This window comes from Pipistrellus kuhlii, unplaced genomic scaffold (genome assembly GCF_014108245.1).
Source record: "Pipistrellus kuhlii isolate mPipKuh1 unplaced genomic scaffold, mPipKuh1.p scaffold_m20_p_69, whole genome shotgun sequence".
Classification (NCBI taxonomy): Eukaryota; Metazoa; Chordata; class Mammalia; order Chiroptera; family Vespertilionidae; genus Pipistrellus; species Pipistrellus kuhlii.
Window position 1 is genome coordinate 38,744 of NW_023425572.1, and position 15,888 is coordinate 54,631.

General features: G+C 55.3%; 1 protein-coding gene across 4 annotated transcripts in view; it reads left to right on the forward strand.

Moving 5' to 3' along the window:
* Positions 1-15,888, forward strand: part of SHROOM2 (shroom family member 2) — an 81,032-nt gene that overhangs the window by 33,735 nt on the left and 31,409 nt on the right. For all 4 annotated transcript variants that reach the window (XM_045575197.1, XM_036420482.2, XM_036420481.2 and 1 more), the window contains exon 2: positions 8,765-8,916. In XM_045575197.1, coding sequence (XP_045431153.1) covers positions 8,765-8,916 — 152 coding nt within the window. The remainder of the gene's footprint in view (positions 1-8,764; positions 8,917-15,888) is intronic.

The following is a 15,888-nucleotide window of genomic DNA, read 5'->3' on the forward strand; positions in this document are numbered from 1 at the left end:
CCAGGGGGGAGGGCTTACAGGGCAGGGCGGGCTGCCCAGGCAGAGGTTAAATGGGATTTTAGGTTATTTTCTCTTGGCTCCCCCAGAGCCAGAATGACCGTCTCAGATACGTGATCCTTATTCTAGAACTGGTTCTCAGCGGGGACGGGGTCCCCCATTGAGCGTTGTTGCCCTGATGTCAGCAGTGTGCGGGGACGAGCAGGTGAGGAGCTGTGAAAGGTGTCAGAGCTCACGTGACTTGGTAGAAAGTCCCCAAGAAAGGGTGGGGGGTCCTGGACGGAAGGGTGCCTCTGAGACACCCCATCCAGCGTGGAAGCCTGAGGCAGGCCTCTCCCGTGGGCCTCCGTGGAAGCGAGGCCATGGCGTGGAACGTGGTGTGAAGGCTGGCTGGGCCTGCGGGCACCTGTCCGCGGTGACCGTGCCATCCGGGAACGGTGGCTGCTGTGTCATTGCTGCCTTCTGCCCTCGGGTCTCACAGCCCCCGCAGCGGAGATGAGGGGACACGTGGCCTGTCTTAACCAAGAGGTCTGTCGCCGGCCTGCGTCACCAGCACCCCGACGTGCGCATTGTGTCCGTCCAAAGGGCCGGGGGAAATGCACGCTTCCTTCCCCCCTTGGTTTGCTTGCAGTCCCGGCGATTCAAACCAGGATGCACTGCAGTGTTTGTGTCTGAGCTGAGAACTTGCTGCCACTTCCATCATGGTGTGTTTTTATGGGGGAAATGGACATAACTTCCCCGTAGCCCACGTAGGCTGAGCTTCTGTAACACACTCATTTATACATGGCAACTCCGTGCTTTAGAAGTTTTCTGGACTTCTATGGCAGCTAAGCAAGGGGAGGGGAGACTGAGTTTAAAGGACACAATAGGACATCTAGGATAATTGACTTTGGGATTTTAACCCTGCAAACTGTCTATCTATATAAAAGCCCAACAGCAGAACGGCGGAATGACCAGAACGACTGCGGCAGCCAACCAGCCTGATCCGGGTCCCAATGCCCCCCCTCCCTCTCTGATCGGCTCCCAACACCCCTATCGGGCCAACCACCTGTGGCCCCTCCCCCACGCTGGCCCAGCCCGATGGCTCCCCATCGGGGCAGGCTGGCTGGACCCCACCCATGCACGAATTCACGCAAAGGGCCTCTAGTCTTACATAAAGGACTTAGAAAGCACCTTGCCACCGAAGCTGGTGTGGCTCAGTGGACAGAGTGTTGGCCTGTGGACTGAAAGGTCCCGGGTTTGATTCCAGTCAAGGGCATGTACATTGGTTGTGGGCACATCCCCACTGGGGGGTGTGCAGGAGGCAGCTGATCAATGTTTCTAGCTATCTATCCCTCTCCCTTCCTCTCTGTGAAAAATCAATAAAATATATTAAAGAAAAAAGAAAAGAAAGCACGCACCTTGCCTAAATAGCATGGAATCTTGTATGCAAAGCTGGGTTCCTTTATGTATTTATTTTGAAAATTTATTTTTGTATTTTAAAACATATTTTTATTGATTTCAGAGAGGAAGGGAAATGGGGAGAGAGAAACACCAATGGTGAGAGATAATCATGGATCGGCTGCCTCCTGCACGCCCCCTACTGGGGATGGAGCCTGCAACCCGGGCCTGTGCCCTGACTGGGAATTGAACCCTGACCTCCTGGTTCATAGGTCAACGCTCAGCCACTGAGCCACGCCAGCCGAGCAGTAGACGAGTTTTTTGGACTAGATCACCCCTCATCTTTCTGAAACCTTCCTGGTGCTCAGCCGCCCCCTCCCCTCCCCTTGTAATCTGTTATTTCCTCCCTGTCCATGCACACCTGTTACTGTACTCCTCACGCAGACTGTGTCTCTGTCAGCGTCTAGTTCCCAGGTAGAAACCACAGAGAAGATTGGCACGGCGGATGAGTCTGCGAACTGGCCAAATACCGACGGCCCTGTGCCTATGTCTCGTCTGCCTAGCAAGATGGCTAGTTGCCATAGGGACCTGCGGCCCCACGCGGCCTAAAGCATTCCCACCCCATGGCTCCGTATGGAGGAGTGTGCCGGCCCCATGCAGAATTAACCATTAACAGATGATCGCTCACTATCGATTTATGGGGGCCTAATGATTAACCAGCAGGTCCCACGGGGTAGAGGATTCTAAGGAATTCGGCGAGCGTGCCCCTCAGACATTCGGGTGTCCTCGGCGCGGGTGTGCCTGCGGCCCCTGGACAGTGGACAAGGTCACCGAGCGGCACAGGCCAGCTGGCGGGCAGGCAACTCAGCGGGCAGCAGCCACTGGTGCCAGGACTGTGAGTGCCACCTCCCGGGAGGCCACTGAGTGCGGCTAGTGCCACTCCCCGGGCAGCCAGCCACTGCAGTGCCAGGGGACTTTCCAGGGAGGCGCTGTGGGCGGGGCCACACTGTTCCATGTGGCTGCCTGGGCACTGGGGCGGCCCCCGGAAGGCAGGATAGAGTCTAAAGTCGCAGCCTTTCCTCCCCAGTGTCCCGCCAGCGCCCTCTGCTAATGGGCTGCCCCCTGCAGGGTGCCTGCCAGCCCAGGGGGAATGCTGGTGGGTCCTGCCCAGCACCAGTGGGGGCATGGGGCATTGCGTGCTGACCCGGGCGGAGTTGGCGTGGGTTGTGTGTAGATCTCTCTATTTTTTATTTTATATATTGCTGATTTCAGAGAGGAAGGGAGAGGGAGAAAGAGAAACATCAATGATGAGAGAACCATGGATTGGCTGCCTCCTGCCCACCCCTTACTGGGGATTGAGCCCACAACTGGGGCATGTGCCCTGACTGGGAATCCAACTCTTGGTTCATAGGTTGAGGCTCAACCACTGAGCCATACCGGCTGGACTCTGTTTCTTGATCGTAGCTTCCTTGGCAGGCAGCGGTGATCAGAAAATGCCCCCTGAGTCCTAGCTGGTTTAGTTCAGTGGCTAGAGCTGAAAGGTCCGGGTTCAGTACCAAGTCCAGGGCACATGCTTGGGTTGCGGGCTCGATCCCCATTAGGGGGCGTGCAGGAGGCAGTTGATCAGTAATTCTCTCTCATCACTGATGTTTCTCTCTCTCTCCCTCTCCCTTCCTCTCTGAAATCGATACAAAAGAAAAAGAAGATGCCCCCTGAATGTCGCTGTCCAGAAACGTTCCTTCTGTGGCCTCTGCAGAGCCCTGAGGTGCTGGGCCCGCCCGCATCCGGAGAGGAGGCGCATAGCTGGCTTTGCCGGCTTTGGTCTCCCCGGGGCCAGGGGCTGGGGGCCGGGGCTGGGGGTGAAGGCTCTTCCTTGGCCTCCTGTCCAGCTGGCCTGGGTCTGTGCTGCCACCCCGATGGCCTGAGGCAAAGCCCCTTCCCTCACTGTCCTCCTGATCTCTCCTGGAGCCAGCAGCTGTTTTCCTTTCTGTTTTGACTTCTGGCAGCCTCCAGAGTGTCCAGAGCTTGTCCTCGTCTCGCACGGAGCCTTCCCTGGACACGGTGGGTGGCCGCACCCCCTCGGTACAGGAGCTGATCGCCAGCATCATCTCCCTTCCCCACAGCTGCCTGGCCTGGCTCTGACCTGGCCAGTCATGCCTGCCTTCCTTTTTTTTTTTTTTTTTTTTTTTTTAATCTTTATTGTTGAGATTATTATAGATGTTCATGTACCCCCCACCCCCTTTGCATCCCTCCATCTGGTACCTGCCCTGCCCAAGCCTTCACCACCCTATTGTCTGTGTCCATAGGTAATGCATATATGCATGTAAGATCTTTGTTTAGCCCTGGCCGGTTTGGTTCAGTGGATAGAGCATCTGCCTGCAGACTCAAAGGTCCCAGGTTCGATTCCGTCAAGGGCACATGTCTGGGTTGTGGGCTCGATCCCCAGTGGGGGACTTGCAGAAGGCAGCTGAGCCATGATTCTCTCTCATCATGGATGTTTCTATCTCTCTCCTTCTTCCTTCCTCTCTGAAATCAATAAAAAAATGTATTTTTTAAAAAAGACCTTTGTTTAATCTCTTCCTGCCACCCCCACCCCCTTCCCTCTGAGAATCGTCAGTCTGTTCCATTCCCATGCCTCTGATTCTATTTGATTCACCAGTTTATTCTGTTCATTAGATTTCTTATTCGTTTATTTTGATTTTTAGATTCAATTGTTGATAGGTATGTATTTGTTGCCATTTTCTTGTTCATATATTTTATCTTTTTCTTCTTCCACTTCTTAAAGAATACTCTTCAGCATTTCATGTAATCTTGGTTTGGTGGTGATAAACTCTTTAGCTTTTTCTTGTCTGTGAAGCTCTTTATCTGACCTTCAATTCTACATGATAGCTTTGCTGGGTAGAGTAATCTTGGTTGTAGGTTCTTGCTGTTCATCACTTTGAATATTTCTTGCCACTCCCTTCTGGCCTGCATAATTTCTGTTGAGAACTCAGCTGACCGTTGTATGGGCACTCCTTTGTAGGTAACTAACTGCTTTTCTCTTGCTGCTTTTAAGATTCTCTGTCTTTAGCCCTTGGCATTTTAATTATGAGGTCCTCTGTCAAGCCCTGCCTGGTGGGGGACTCGCCTGAGGTCCCCTGTCAAGCCTCATGGGGGCGGGGGAGGGCCTAGCCTCAGGTCCCTGCTGATTGCTTGTTAAGGCTCCTTAAGGGAACTTGGCTTCAGCTGTGGGTGCAGCCATCTTTGTGATGGAGTGATGGTAAATTAGCATATTCCCTCTTTATTAGATAGGCTGTTTGGGGCTCCCTGACCCAGGTATGGCTTGTTTGAGAGATTTTAGCCTGAGCAAGGACAGGCCATTCATATGCAAAAACGGCTGCATACAGGTTTTGGTGTTGTAAATTGGATGAGGCGGGGTCTTAGGGAATCAGCAGGGTGGAACAAACAGAAATGGCTGCTAGTCAGCCCTGCCCGGGAGGTGTCAGCATACGAACAATGATCCCTGAGAGCATCTCTGTCTGGCAGAAAGCTACCCCTGAGTTCCTGCCCCGATGCCAGACAATCCAGTTCCTCATCATGTGTGTCTGTGTCCCCCGGAGCCTCGTCCTGGTGCTGGAGCTCAGGGGAAGCGGGACCTTGTAAGTTCAGTGGGTGGTGTCGGCCTTTTAAGAGGAACAGCTGGGTCTTCAGCCTGTGTGTCACTGAGCCCCAATCCGAACTGGTTTTTACAGGCATAGGGACTTCTTTTCCCAGCCCCGGAACCCTGGGTCTGGTTGGGGCTGGGACTCCTTGTTCCTCCAGGTGGCTCTGCAGAGACGATCTCTCCCCCACTTAAAAACTCGGCCCACGTGGGTGTCAGACCAACCCGATCCGCACCTCCGCATGTCCTATCAAGTCTCTGTGCTTTCTTCCTTACTCCTCTAGCTGTGGGACTTCCATTCCGCCAGCTTCCCAGCGGTTCTGGGTGATGGTGGTTCTGTATTTCAGTTGTAATGTTGATATGGTTGTGGGAGGCAGCGAGTACAGGCGTTTACCTGTGCCGCCATCTTCTGTGCCTTCCCTTTCACACACACACACACACACACACACACACACACACACACACACATATATATTTTTGTGGTCAGCCATGAGGAAAGGAACTTTTCTTCTGTGGCTGAGATTTTGTTGCTTGTTTGGAAGCTCGGTGCCAGGCGGGGGAATGGTGCACAGTTCTTGCCATGCTGCGGGCTAACACCCTGAGGAGCTATTCCCGCTCTGCTCGGGGACAGGTGGATGGAAGTGCCCATGGCTTCTGAGGTTGCTGAGCTGTTACCCTAGGCACGTGGCTCTTTGGCCCCCTGAGTGTGGCTCTTTCACAAAATACCACGGCCTGGGTGAGTCTATTTGGAAGAAGTGGCATTAGAAGTTGAAGGTTAAAAAATTTGGCTCTCTAAAGAAATTTCAGTCATTGTACTGTTGATGTTTGGCTCTGTGGACTTATGAGTTTGCTGACCACTGGCCTAGGCCCGCTCCCTCACAAGTTAATATCATCAGACGACACGCCCTGATTTCTTTTTCCTGGCCAATGTGCCTAGAAATTACTATGAGACATTATTACGGAAATTGGACTATTGTGCCAGGGACAGAGAAAGGCCAGACATTGATGGTTGTTTCCTGCCCAAAACCCAGGTGGGGCTGGGGATCAAACCTGCAACCCAGACACATGCCCTTGACCAGGAATCAAACCCACAACCCTTGGGTGCAACAGCCAACACTCTGACCACTGAACCACACTGGCCAGGGCAATTTATTTTGTAAAATTTATATCTGTTGTTGCAAGTATTACAGATGACCCCCATTTCCCCCCCTCTCCCTCCTTCCCCCGGTTCCCACCCCAAGAACCTGTGTTTTAATGTGCACCTGGGAGCTTGGTCTGTGCGTTACCGTCTGAGACATGCCAGGCCCCCGCCTGCACTGCCTCCTGGGTAGGAGCTGCCTCTCTCGACACCGCCCCTCCCAGCCCCCGCGCTCCTGGCCGGCCCCGCCCCCACTGGGCCTCTGACTGCTGGGGGCTGGAGTGCCCCCCCTCCGTGGTCACCTGCCTGTGGGTCTGTGTCTCTGTAGGTGGCTGCCTCAGTCTCCCACCCCCAGGGCTTCAGTCCCTCCGCAGGGGTCACTCCATGTGGGGTCATCTTCCCCTGGGCACCCTCTTTTTAAAAATATTTTTATTGATTTCAGAGAGAGGGAGAGAGCGAGAGACATCAGTGATGAGAGAGAATTGGCTGCCTCCTGCAGGCCCCCCACTGGGAATGGAGCCCACAACCCGGGCACTTGCCCTTAAACCGGAATAGAACCCAGGACCCTTCGGTCCGCTCTATCCACTGAGCCACACTGGCTGGGGCTCCCTGGGCACCCTCTGCCCCACAGCCAGCTGCCCACCGGGCCCTTCCCCTGGGCAGCCCCCGGCCTCTCACACGGGCATGTCAGCCCTTGAACCTCCGCCTCGTGGGGCCGGCACCTCACTATTACCTGCGGGGAGGTGTAATCCGGGGCGGGCGGGAACTTGTTTGCCGTCCGTCTGTCATTACATCGGGATAAAATTGTCTAGACGTTCGAAACCGGTTGTTCCCGGAATGGATTGCTTCACAGGCTTGCTATGAGTGGTCTTTAGTTTTATTTACGGTGTGGACGTGTGATGAATAGTTGCTTTATTAACCCCAGTTCAGCTGTCCTCGGATTGAGGCGGAGATTGGGGGGAAGGTGAGGTTTCCGAAGTGAGGCGTCCTCAGTGGCTTCGTTCCCATTTCAACCTCCCGGAGGGGGCGCTGCCCACTGAGCCACCTGCTTGGACTTGAAGGAATTCTTGGGAGCACCGAGGTGTACAGTGGGGGGCAGCAAGCTTTCAAATCGTACCCTTGTCTATGTGTGGCCGTTCATTTGTTCACGTGCTTTCTTAGTAGTTTGTGAAGAGAATGGCTTTTTGGTGCAAAACGGGTTGGCAAACGTTTTTTGTAACGAGCCAAGTGGTAAATGTCTGGCTTTGTGGCCAGGCTTGTCAGCTCTGCCTTGTGGCAGGTGTAAGCCAGCGGCGCGGTCGTGTTCCCATGCAGTTTCCTCCACATGCCTCCTCCTCCAGGCAGAAGGCAGCCGGATGGATTGGGCTCATGGTGACGGGTCCAGAACCGGGCTGTCTCACTGACACTGAATCCATCGGATCATTACTACGAAGGGAAAACTGGGTTAAGGATTTAAAGATTAAGATTTCTCAGGGCGAAGGCCGGTGTGCTTAGTGGTTGAGCGAAGACCAATGAACCAGGAGATCACGGTTCGATTCCCAGTCAGGGCACACGCCTGGGTTGCGGGCTCAGTCACCAGTGTGGGGCGTGCAGGAGGCAGCTGGTCCATGATTCTCTCTCATCACTGATGTCTCTCTCTCACCCCCTCCCTTCCTCTCTGAAATCAGTAAAATATACGTGTTTGGCACCGAGTCGTGGTTATGTTAATATACACAGGCGGTATAACAGTCTAATTGGGGCTCTAATCAAAGAGCCGAGGCACTGTGAGGCCGCCAGGATGGGGAGCAGTCGGGACCTGTGTGCGCTGGTGTGCCTGGTAGTTCAGTTGAACCCGATACACCAAGGTTGTCGGTTCGAAACCCAGTGAGGGCACATATAAGAATCAACTAATAAACGCGTAAACAAGTGGAACAAGTTGATGTTCCTCTCTCTCTCAAATCAATCACTACGATAGATAGATAGATAGATAGATAGACAGAGAAAAGCGGTCTGGCAGTTCCTCAAAATGCCCACCGTAATTCCCACAGAACCCAGCAGTCCCACTCCTAGCCGTGTGTGAAGGGAAGGGAACACACATACAGAAACTTGGACTCTGTCCTAGCAGCACACAGCCGCATAAAAACAGCTCACCTGGGCGGGTGGCCCGCTGGCTGACCATTGTTCCACGCACCAGGAGGTCATGGTTCAATTCTCGGTCAAGGGCATGTACCTGGGTTGCAGGTTCAGTCCCTGGCCCAGATCGGGGCACCTGCAGGAGGCAGCAATCGATGTGAGACTTTTTCCCTCCCTCCTTCCCTCCCTCCCTCTTTCTCTAAAAATGAATGGAAAATTACCTTCAGGTGAGATTAACGGCGATAAAGATGAGTCACTGCTCTGGGCTGTGTGTTCCTGAGCGGTCCACGCTGTTCCCTCGGTGTACACAGCCCGCACCCAGCAGAGGCAGCCCACATGGAGGCAGGGCACCTCGGGGCCCAGATGGCCCCTTTCCCTCCGTAGTGTGAAGGCGGGCCCTCGGGCCTGCGGGGGAGGGGGGGAGGGCAGCCTCCTGGCCACATTCTGGGCACCTGTTTGCCGACCCGGGAGCTCACTGGCCGGCTTCCTCGTTGCAGGTGGAAGAAGGAAGCAAAGCTGCGGCGGTGGACAAGCTGCTGGCGGGAGACGAGATCGTGGGCATCAATGACATCGGCCTCTCGGGGTTCAGACAGGAAGCGATTTGCCTGGTGAAGGGATCCCACAAGACCCTGAAGCTGGTGGTCAAAAGGTAAGCCCCGGGCCTCACGAGTTAACCAAGACACACGGCATGGAGTAGACAGCAAGATGTGCCGCCTGATTTAAATTGCGTGTGTGCATGCATATAGTATTGTTGTCTTTTGGCCAAGGATGAATGAAGCAGCAAACATTTTAAAAGATCCCTTTTATGACTGCTGACGGTTTATTTGGATTTATGAAGCGAATGTGAGGAGTCATGTCTCCGGCAATGTGGAGATTGTCCTTTTGGCAGAGAAAAGCCTCTGCTTTTGTTCCAATGAGCGGCGTGGTTGCTGAGAACTGGGCCTGCGGGTAGACCGAGCGGGGCGATGGTGATGGTGGGAGCGGGGGCTTGCCCCTCCACGGTAAGGCTGGTGAGAGACCAGCTCTGGGATCATTGCCCAGCTCCGGGGTGACTGGCCCCCCCCATTGTTTCTGTGGTGGCGCTGCCGGAGCCCCCACACACTGGGCAGCCCGTTGGCTTACTGCGGGGACAGTGGTCTCTCTCCGGGGCCCTGCCAGCTCGGTGCGGGCAGATACGGGGGCTTCCCACAGCGCTCGGTGCACGGGGGCACGTGCGGACTGGCTGATGGAGTGAAGCTGATTGGAACCGCCCCTGGGCGTGTGTCACCGGGGATCTGATGGGGATGCTGCCTCCTGGGGCTCAGTCATGAAACCTGTAAATGTGACCTGGCCAGCCCAGCGCTGCAGCAATAGCATGGACACTCGTGGGACAGAGTCAGGAGGCAGGGATATTTTCGCTGCTGCACCCAACAAGGGAAAACAAAACACCGGTCACTGCCGGCTCGTATTCCAGGCCCACACAGCCGGTGTAGGGTAGCAGAGCTGGTTTAGTGGAAGCAGAGAGAGAATGGAATCGCGCTCCCCAGTGGGAAGTGGGATGTGAGCACAAACTGGCGGTCCCTCAAATGAGAAGATGAAGTAGGAAGCGGCGTGTCCAGACACTAGGAATCCAGGTTTAAAGGCCAGACCTAGGCTTTGTCTCCCAGGCTAGCTAGTGGAGTAGCGCCCCCTGGTGGTGAGTGGGGACAAACAGGGCTTGTTCCATATGATGCTGATTAGGTTACAAGTTATAGACAGCCCTCCTGGTGAGCAGCTTGGCAACACGTCTCAAAAAGCGGATCTTGGAACGGAATTTCATTTCTGGGGTCCTAGACATTCAGCAAAGGGGATCACTCCGCTGGCGAGTGCCGGCGTTACAAGTGTGTGCCAGTGTGCACTGACATGGAGAGGTCCCCATAAGTTAAGGTTTGGGACTTTTTAAAAACGCCACGGGATGCGGGACAGATTGTTAAAAATCGGGACTGTCCCGCCAAAAGCGGGACGTCTGGTCACCTTACCGTAAGTCCAGGTGAGTGGCACGTGTGTGTGTTTATAGATACTTCCCATTTTAAAAAACGTTTTACATTTCTAATCGTGGTAAACCCTGCTAGCAGTTCTCAATCTGTGGGTTGCTGCTGTAGAGCCTAAGACCATCGGAAAACACAGATATGTACATTATGATTCATAAACAGTAGCAAAATGACAGTTATGAAGTAGCAACGAAAATAATGTTATGGTTGGTGGTCACCACAACATGAGGAGCTGGATTAGAGGGCCACAGCATTAGGAAGGGTGAGAACCACTGTTTTAGAGGATGATGGGGGCAGAGGGGCGGGGAGAAACATCGACGTGAGAGAGATGGAACCAGCAACCTGGGTATGTACAGGTTGATGCTCCAACCAGCTAAGCCAGAGCTGGCGGGCCCAGCCCCTGCATTTTTATTTTTATTTTTAAATATATTTTATTGATTTTTTACAGAGAGAAAGGGAGAGAGATAGAGAGCTAGAAGCGTCGATGAGAGAGAAACATCGACCAGCTGCCTCTTGCACGCCCCCCACTGGGGATGTGCCCGCAACCAATGTACATGCCCTTGACCGGAATCGAACCTGGGACCTTTCAGTCCGCAGACCAACGCTCTACCACTGAGCCAAACCGGTTTTGGCAGCCCCTGCAGTTTTAAAGAGGAGAGCTTGCCCGGCCAGTTGGCTCAGTGGTTGACACCCAGGAGGTCACGGTTCAATTACGGGTCAGGGCACATGCCAGGTGGCAGGAGGCAGCCAATCCATGATTCTCTCTCAGCATGGATGTTTCTGTCTCTCTCTCCTGGCCTTCCTCTCTGAAATCAATAAACACATATTTAAGAAAATAATATTTTTAACAAAAGAAAGCGGAGAGGCCTTTGGGGTGGGTGTGCCCGTGCTCACGGGGCAGCAGGAGGCTGTCCAGCAGTTGCCCTGTGGCATCTTCCTGTTGGGGCAGACCCAGCCGGGCTGTTTATGGTGAACAGACAGGAAGGATGGCTCTTGGGAGTGGACTGGCCTCCCGGCCACACGGGCTTCCGGGGCAGCTCTGTGCCTTGTGGCTTGCTGGGTTCTGTGGACGGGACAGGTGACAAGTGGCTTTATTGCTTACGTGGGCATTCCTGCCGCTGCAGTGAGGGCGGCCGCGTTCCGGAGCTCAGCAGCTTGTCTTCGAACTAGAGGAAAAGAATCGAACGTTTAAGGTGGCTGGTCCGATTCCTGGTCAAGGCCACCCACTCTAAAAGGCAACGGGAAAAAATACCCTCCTGTGAGGATGAACCAAACAGAAAAAGCGGCTACTTTATAAAAAGGCACTGTCAGTTATCCACACCATTGCGAAATAGTTATTTTCCCCAAGAGGACGGCCAGACTCAGCCTGGTTCAATCTGAGGGCGCCCTACCCCCTGAGGTGCCCGCGAAGGCGGCCTTTCAGGTGAGGGTGCTGAGCGCTGAGCATGGCCAGGTCGGGTGTGTTTCTGGGGAACGGGGTGTGTGCGCCTCCATATAACACACCCCTGGTGCCCGGCCCGCGGGGTTCAGTGATTGAGCGTCCACCCAGGAACCAGGACACTATGGTTCAATTCCGGTCAAGGGCACCTGCCTGGGTTGTGGGTTTGATCCCCAGTAGGGGGCGTGCAGGAGGCAGCTGATCCACAACTCTCTCTTCATTGATATCCCCCCCCCTTCACTCTGAAATCAATGAAATATATATTTTAAAAACAAGTAGAAAATCAAACATGCCCCTGGCTTGGTAAGTGCACGGCCCCTCCCTCGGGGACAGCTGCTGTGTACCGAGCTGCAGATGGCTTGGTTTCAGGGGCGTGGGGAGCCCCGGCCCCCAGGATAGGGTTGCGGGGGCCGGTGTCGCACAGCCTTGGCGTTCTGTTTCACGGGCCTGGCAGCGCCTATCTTGTCATCATGGAGCGGCCGGGCCGGGGGCGACGCGAGGAGACACAGGATCGCTATCTGCCCCTCGACGTGCCTTTCCCAGACGGATGAGAACGCCACTTCCTTTCTCCCCAGCGGTGTCGCTGGGAACAAAGGACTGTAACTGGAGCCCCCGCCAAGCGCACATATGTTCTCCTCCGGGATGCCCAGGCGGTGCCCGGGCCAGTGGGGCGGGGCGGGGCGTCTGCCCAGCTGTCAATCACGCCAGGCCCGTGGGAGAGGCTGAGCAGCGAGCCAGTGCCTTGCCCTTCCTCCCAGCACGCTGTCCCCTCGCCCGGCCAACGGGCTGCTCCTTGCAGGAACCAGGCGCGCTAGGGCGGATGTGGTAACCTTTCCTTGTTTCTCTTGGCTGCCGCCTGCACTGCTTTCCGGGGTGTCCAGGCCACACCCCGGAGATCCTGGTGGACGCTTCTGGAACAGCCCCAGGCCACTCTGCTGTGATGCCGCTGCGGGCTTAAGCAGATGTGCTTGGAAAGGGGTGAGACCAGAAACGGGGTCACCTGTGCGGTCCCCTGAGGAGTGGCCAGGAGCTAAGCCCCTCGCCGGGGCGGGCGCGGCTCGCTGCGGCCAAGGCTGTCACCGTCCCCTGTGTGGACAGCGCTGGGCAGTCTCCACTTTTCTCACTTCAGAGGCAAATTCCCACAAATGCAGCTCCCCAAAAGTACATACACTTTTACTTTTTATTTTATTTTATTTTATTTTTAATCCCCACCCAAGGATAGTTTTCCATTGATTCTTAGGGAGAGTGGGAGAGAGAGGGAAAGATGCAGAGAAATACATCGATGGGCTGCCTTCTTCATGCCCCCTGACCAGGACCTGGGTTGGGAAGGAGCCTGAACATGCCCTTGACCGGAATCGAACCTGGGACCCTTTGGTCCACAGGCCGATGCTGTAAACACTGACCCAAACTGGCTAGGGCTCAAAAGTACATACAATTTTAAACCCCTTGGAAAGTTTTCCTTGAAAGTCATGCCATCAGTCATTTTCTAAAGCTTGTTCTTGCTGTCCCAGTCCCCCCAGTTGGTATGGTGACGTTCGTTTTGTTTGCAGCGAAGACTGCCTGCCACCTCAGCATGAATCTCACTCTCAGCCAGCCGGTGTGGCCAGCCCAGTGGCCAAATTATCCGTAAGGTTGACTCATGTCACTTCCTGCCTCTGCTGGCAGCCTAAACCGCTTTGTGACTTCGATTGCGTCCGCTAAGCCGGCATGGGGCCGGGGATTAGCACCCCGGGAGGAGGATCTCGGCCGCAGCTGTGGGTCACCAGACTGGCGGCAGGTGCTGCACTGGGAGAAAGGAGGCTTCCCGTCCAGGGACAGCCCTGGCCTGGCTGGGAGCGCGTTTCTCACCACACGCGCTGGGCTCTGGCGTCACTGCCTGGCAGCGAGTCCCGCCCGAGGCAGCCTGTCCCCGTCCCTGGCGCTGTCTGGGCAGGTGGCTCTGCGTGGGGCCCCCTGAGGATGCTCCGGAAGCAGCTCCGTGCACCCACGCAGCTGGAGGACCGGCGTCGCTAGGCTGGCCGCAGGTTGTGTCCCTTCCCCACCGCCCCCTCCGAGGGCTCTTCCTAGGGCAGGACAGCGGTTTGTTTATATTCTTCCTAATATATCTTATTGATGCCAGAGAGGAGGAGAGAGGGAGAGAGGGAAACATCCGTGATGAGAGGGAATCATGGGTCAGCTGCCTTCTGCACACCCCGCACGGGATGACCCTGCAACCTGGGCCTGTGCCTTGACTGGGAATGGAACTGTGACCTTCTGGTTTATAGGTCGATGCTCAACCCCTGAGCCATGCCGGGTGGCGGGACTGTGTTTGTTCTGAAAGAGGGTGTGGATCTTACTGGGACGCCTGGTGCATTGAGAGGGTGGCCTGAAGCCTTTTTTTCACGTTTCAAGGGCAGGTTTCTGTGCTTTGAGCATTTTGGAGGTGAGGGTCAGAGGCCGCTGTGCCTGTTTTATTGCTGAAACAGAGGTTTGTGCTGAATAGACACCCTGACTTGTGGGGTGTTCTCATTATTGTGGTTTAAAATAATCCAGAATAATGAAAGCATAATATGCTAATTAGACCGGATGTCCTTCCTTTGGGCAAAGCTGCAGCGGGCCGGGCCCGGGACCAAGGCCCTCGCACGATTGTAGAGGACCGGGCAGCACTGGGACGTGTTAGTGCCAGGTGTGCAGTGCAATGGCTCAGTACATGTACATACTGCAAAACGATCATAGTAGGTTGTTAACATCAGCCACCACGCATAGGCATAGATACTTTTCTTGTAACGAGAACAGTATCACTTTTATTAGAATCAGGAGGAAAAAAGATCAGATGTGTTTTATTTTGGGAAACGTCACTTCTGCTCAGATTTCGCCGTCGGGTATGGGTATGGCGTAAGCTTCAAACCAGATGACTCTAATTACGTGAGAACGTTTCTTTGGGGGGGGGGGGTGCACTGTGCCTTTAAGACGGTCAGGAGTTCGGACACAGCCTGCCTGTGGGCCGCGCTGCCTGCCCCGTGGAGGGGGGGCAGCCTTTGATCCTCCCTTCCTGGCGAGCAGATGTGATGGGAAGAGCCCGGGCCACTTGGTGTGCCCAGTGCTGCCGGGCTCCTAATGGGCCGTTCCCACGGGCCTGCTAACGCTGCCGGAGCCGTGCCCGGGCCTGCCCGGGCAGAGGGGTGCCCGCCTCACCTGGCGCAGAGGAGCCCCCGCTGCCCCCGTGGGACGCGCCCCGCATCTGTTTCTGTTTCCGCGCAGCTCTGAGGGCTTGGATGCTGCCTGGGGGCGGGGACGGTGGTGGTTATCTTTCCTGGATGTGCGGGCAGCACCTGCCTCAGTCCCTCCCGCAGGCCTGCACGTCCTCTCGGGCACAGCACGGCACCATGTGACAAATGCTGCAAGGCTGACTGTGTCTCGTATTAAATATATGTAATCATGTTTTATACATGCATGTAGCATGCTAGAAGCACTCCAGGCAAGCTGTTAATCTCATACCATTAGGAGCTGACAGCTGACAGGCAGGGCCCCTAGAGGGGAGGAGGAGGGGGACCAGGGGAGGAGGGGGCTGAAGGGAGGAGGAGGGGGACGAAGGGAGGGGGGAGAAGGGGCTTGAAGGGAGGAGGGAAGAGGGGGGACCAAGGGAGGTGAGGGAAGAAGGGGAGGAAGGGGGTTGAAAGAAGGAGAAGAGGAGGGAGGAGGGGAGGGGAAGGGGGACTATGGGAGGAAGAGGGCCAGGGGAGGAGGGGAGAGGGGGGAGAAGGAGAAGAGGGAGGACCAGGGGAGGTGAGGGAAGGAAGGTAAGAAGGGGGTTGAAAGAAGGAGGGAGGGAGGAGGGGAGGGGAAGGGGGACTATGGGAGGAAGAGGGCCAGGGGAGGAGGGGAGAGGGGGGCGGAGGGGGAACCCGGGGGGAGGAGGGGCCTCCAGAACTCAGCAATCTTTCCTAAGCTGCTGTCAGGCCCACGTCAGTGGTTCCAAGGCCCCAAAGGCGATGGCAGAGGGACGGGACGCACCAAAGCGGAGTGTAGGGAACGGCTGACGAGGTGGTTTGGGCTAGACCCCTGGTCGGCAAACTGCGGCTCAGGAGCCACAGGTGGCTCTTTGGCCCCTTGAGTTTTTAGCAAAGGCCAGCTTAGGAGGACCCTGATTAAGTTAATAACAATGTACCTACCTACACAGTTTAAGTTTAGAAAA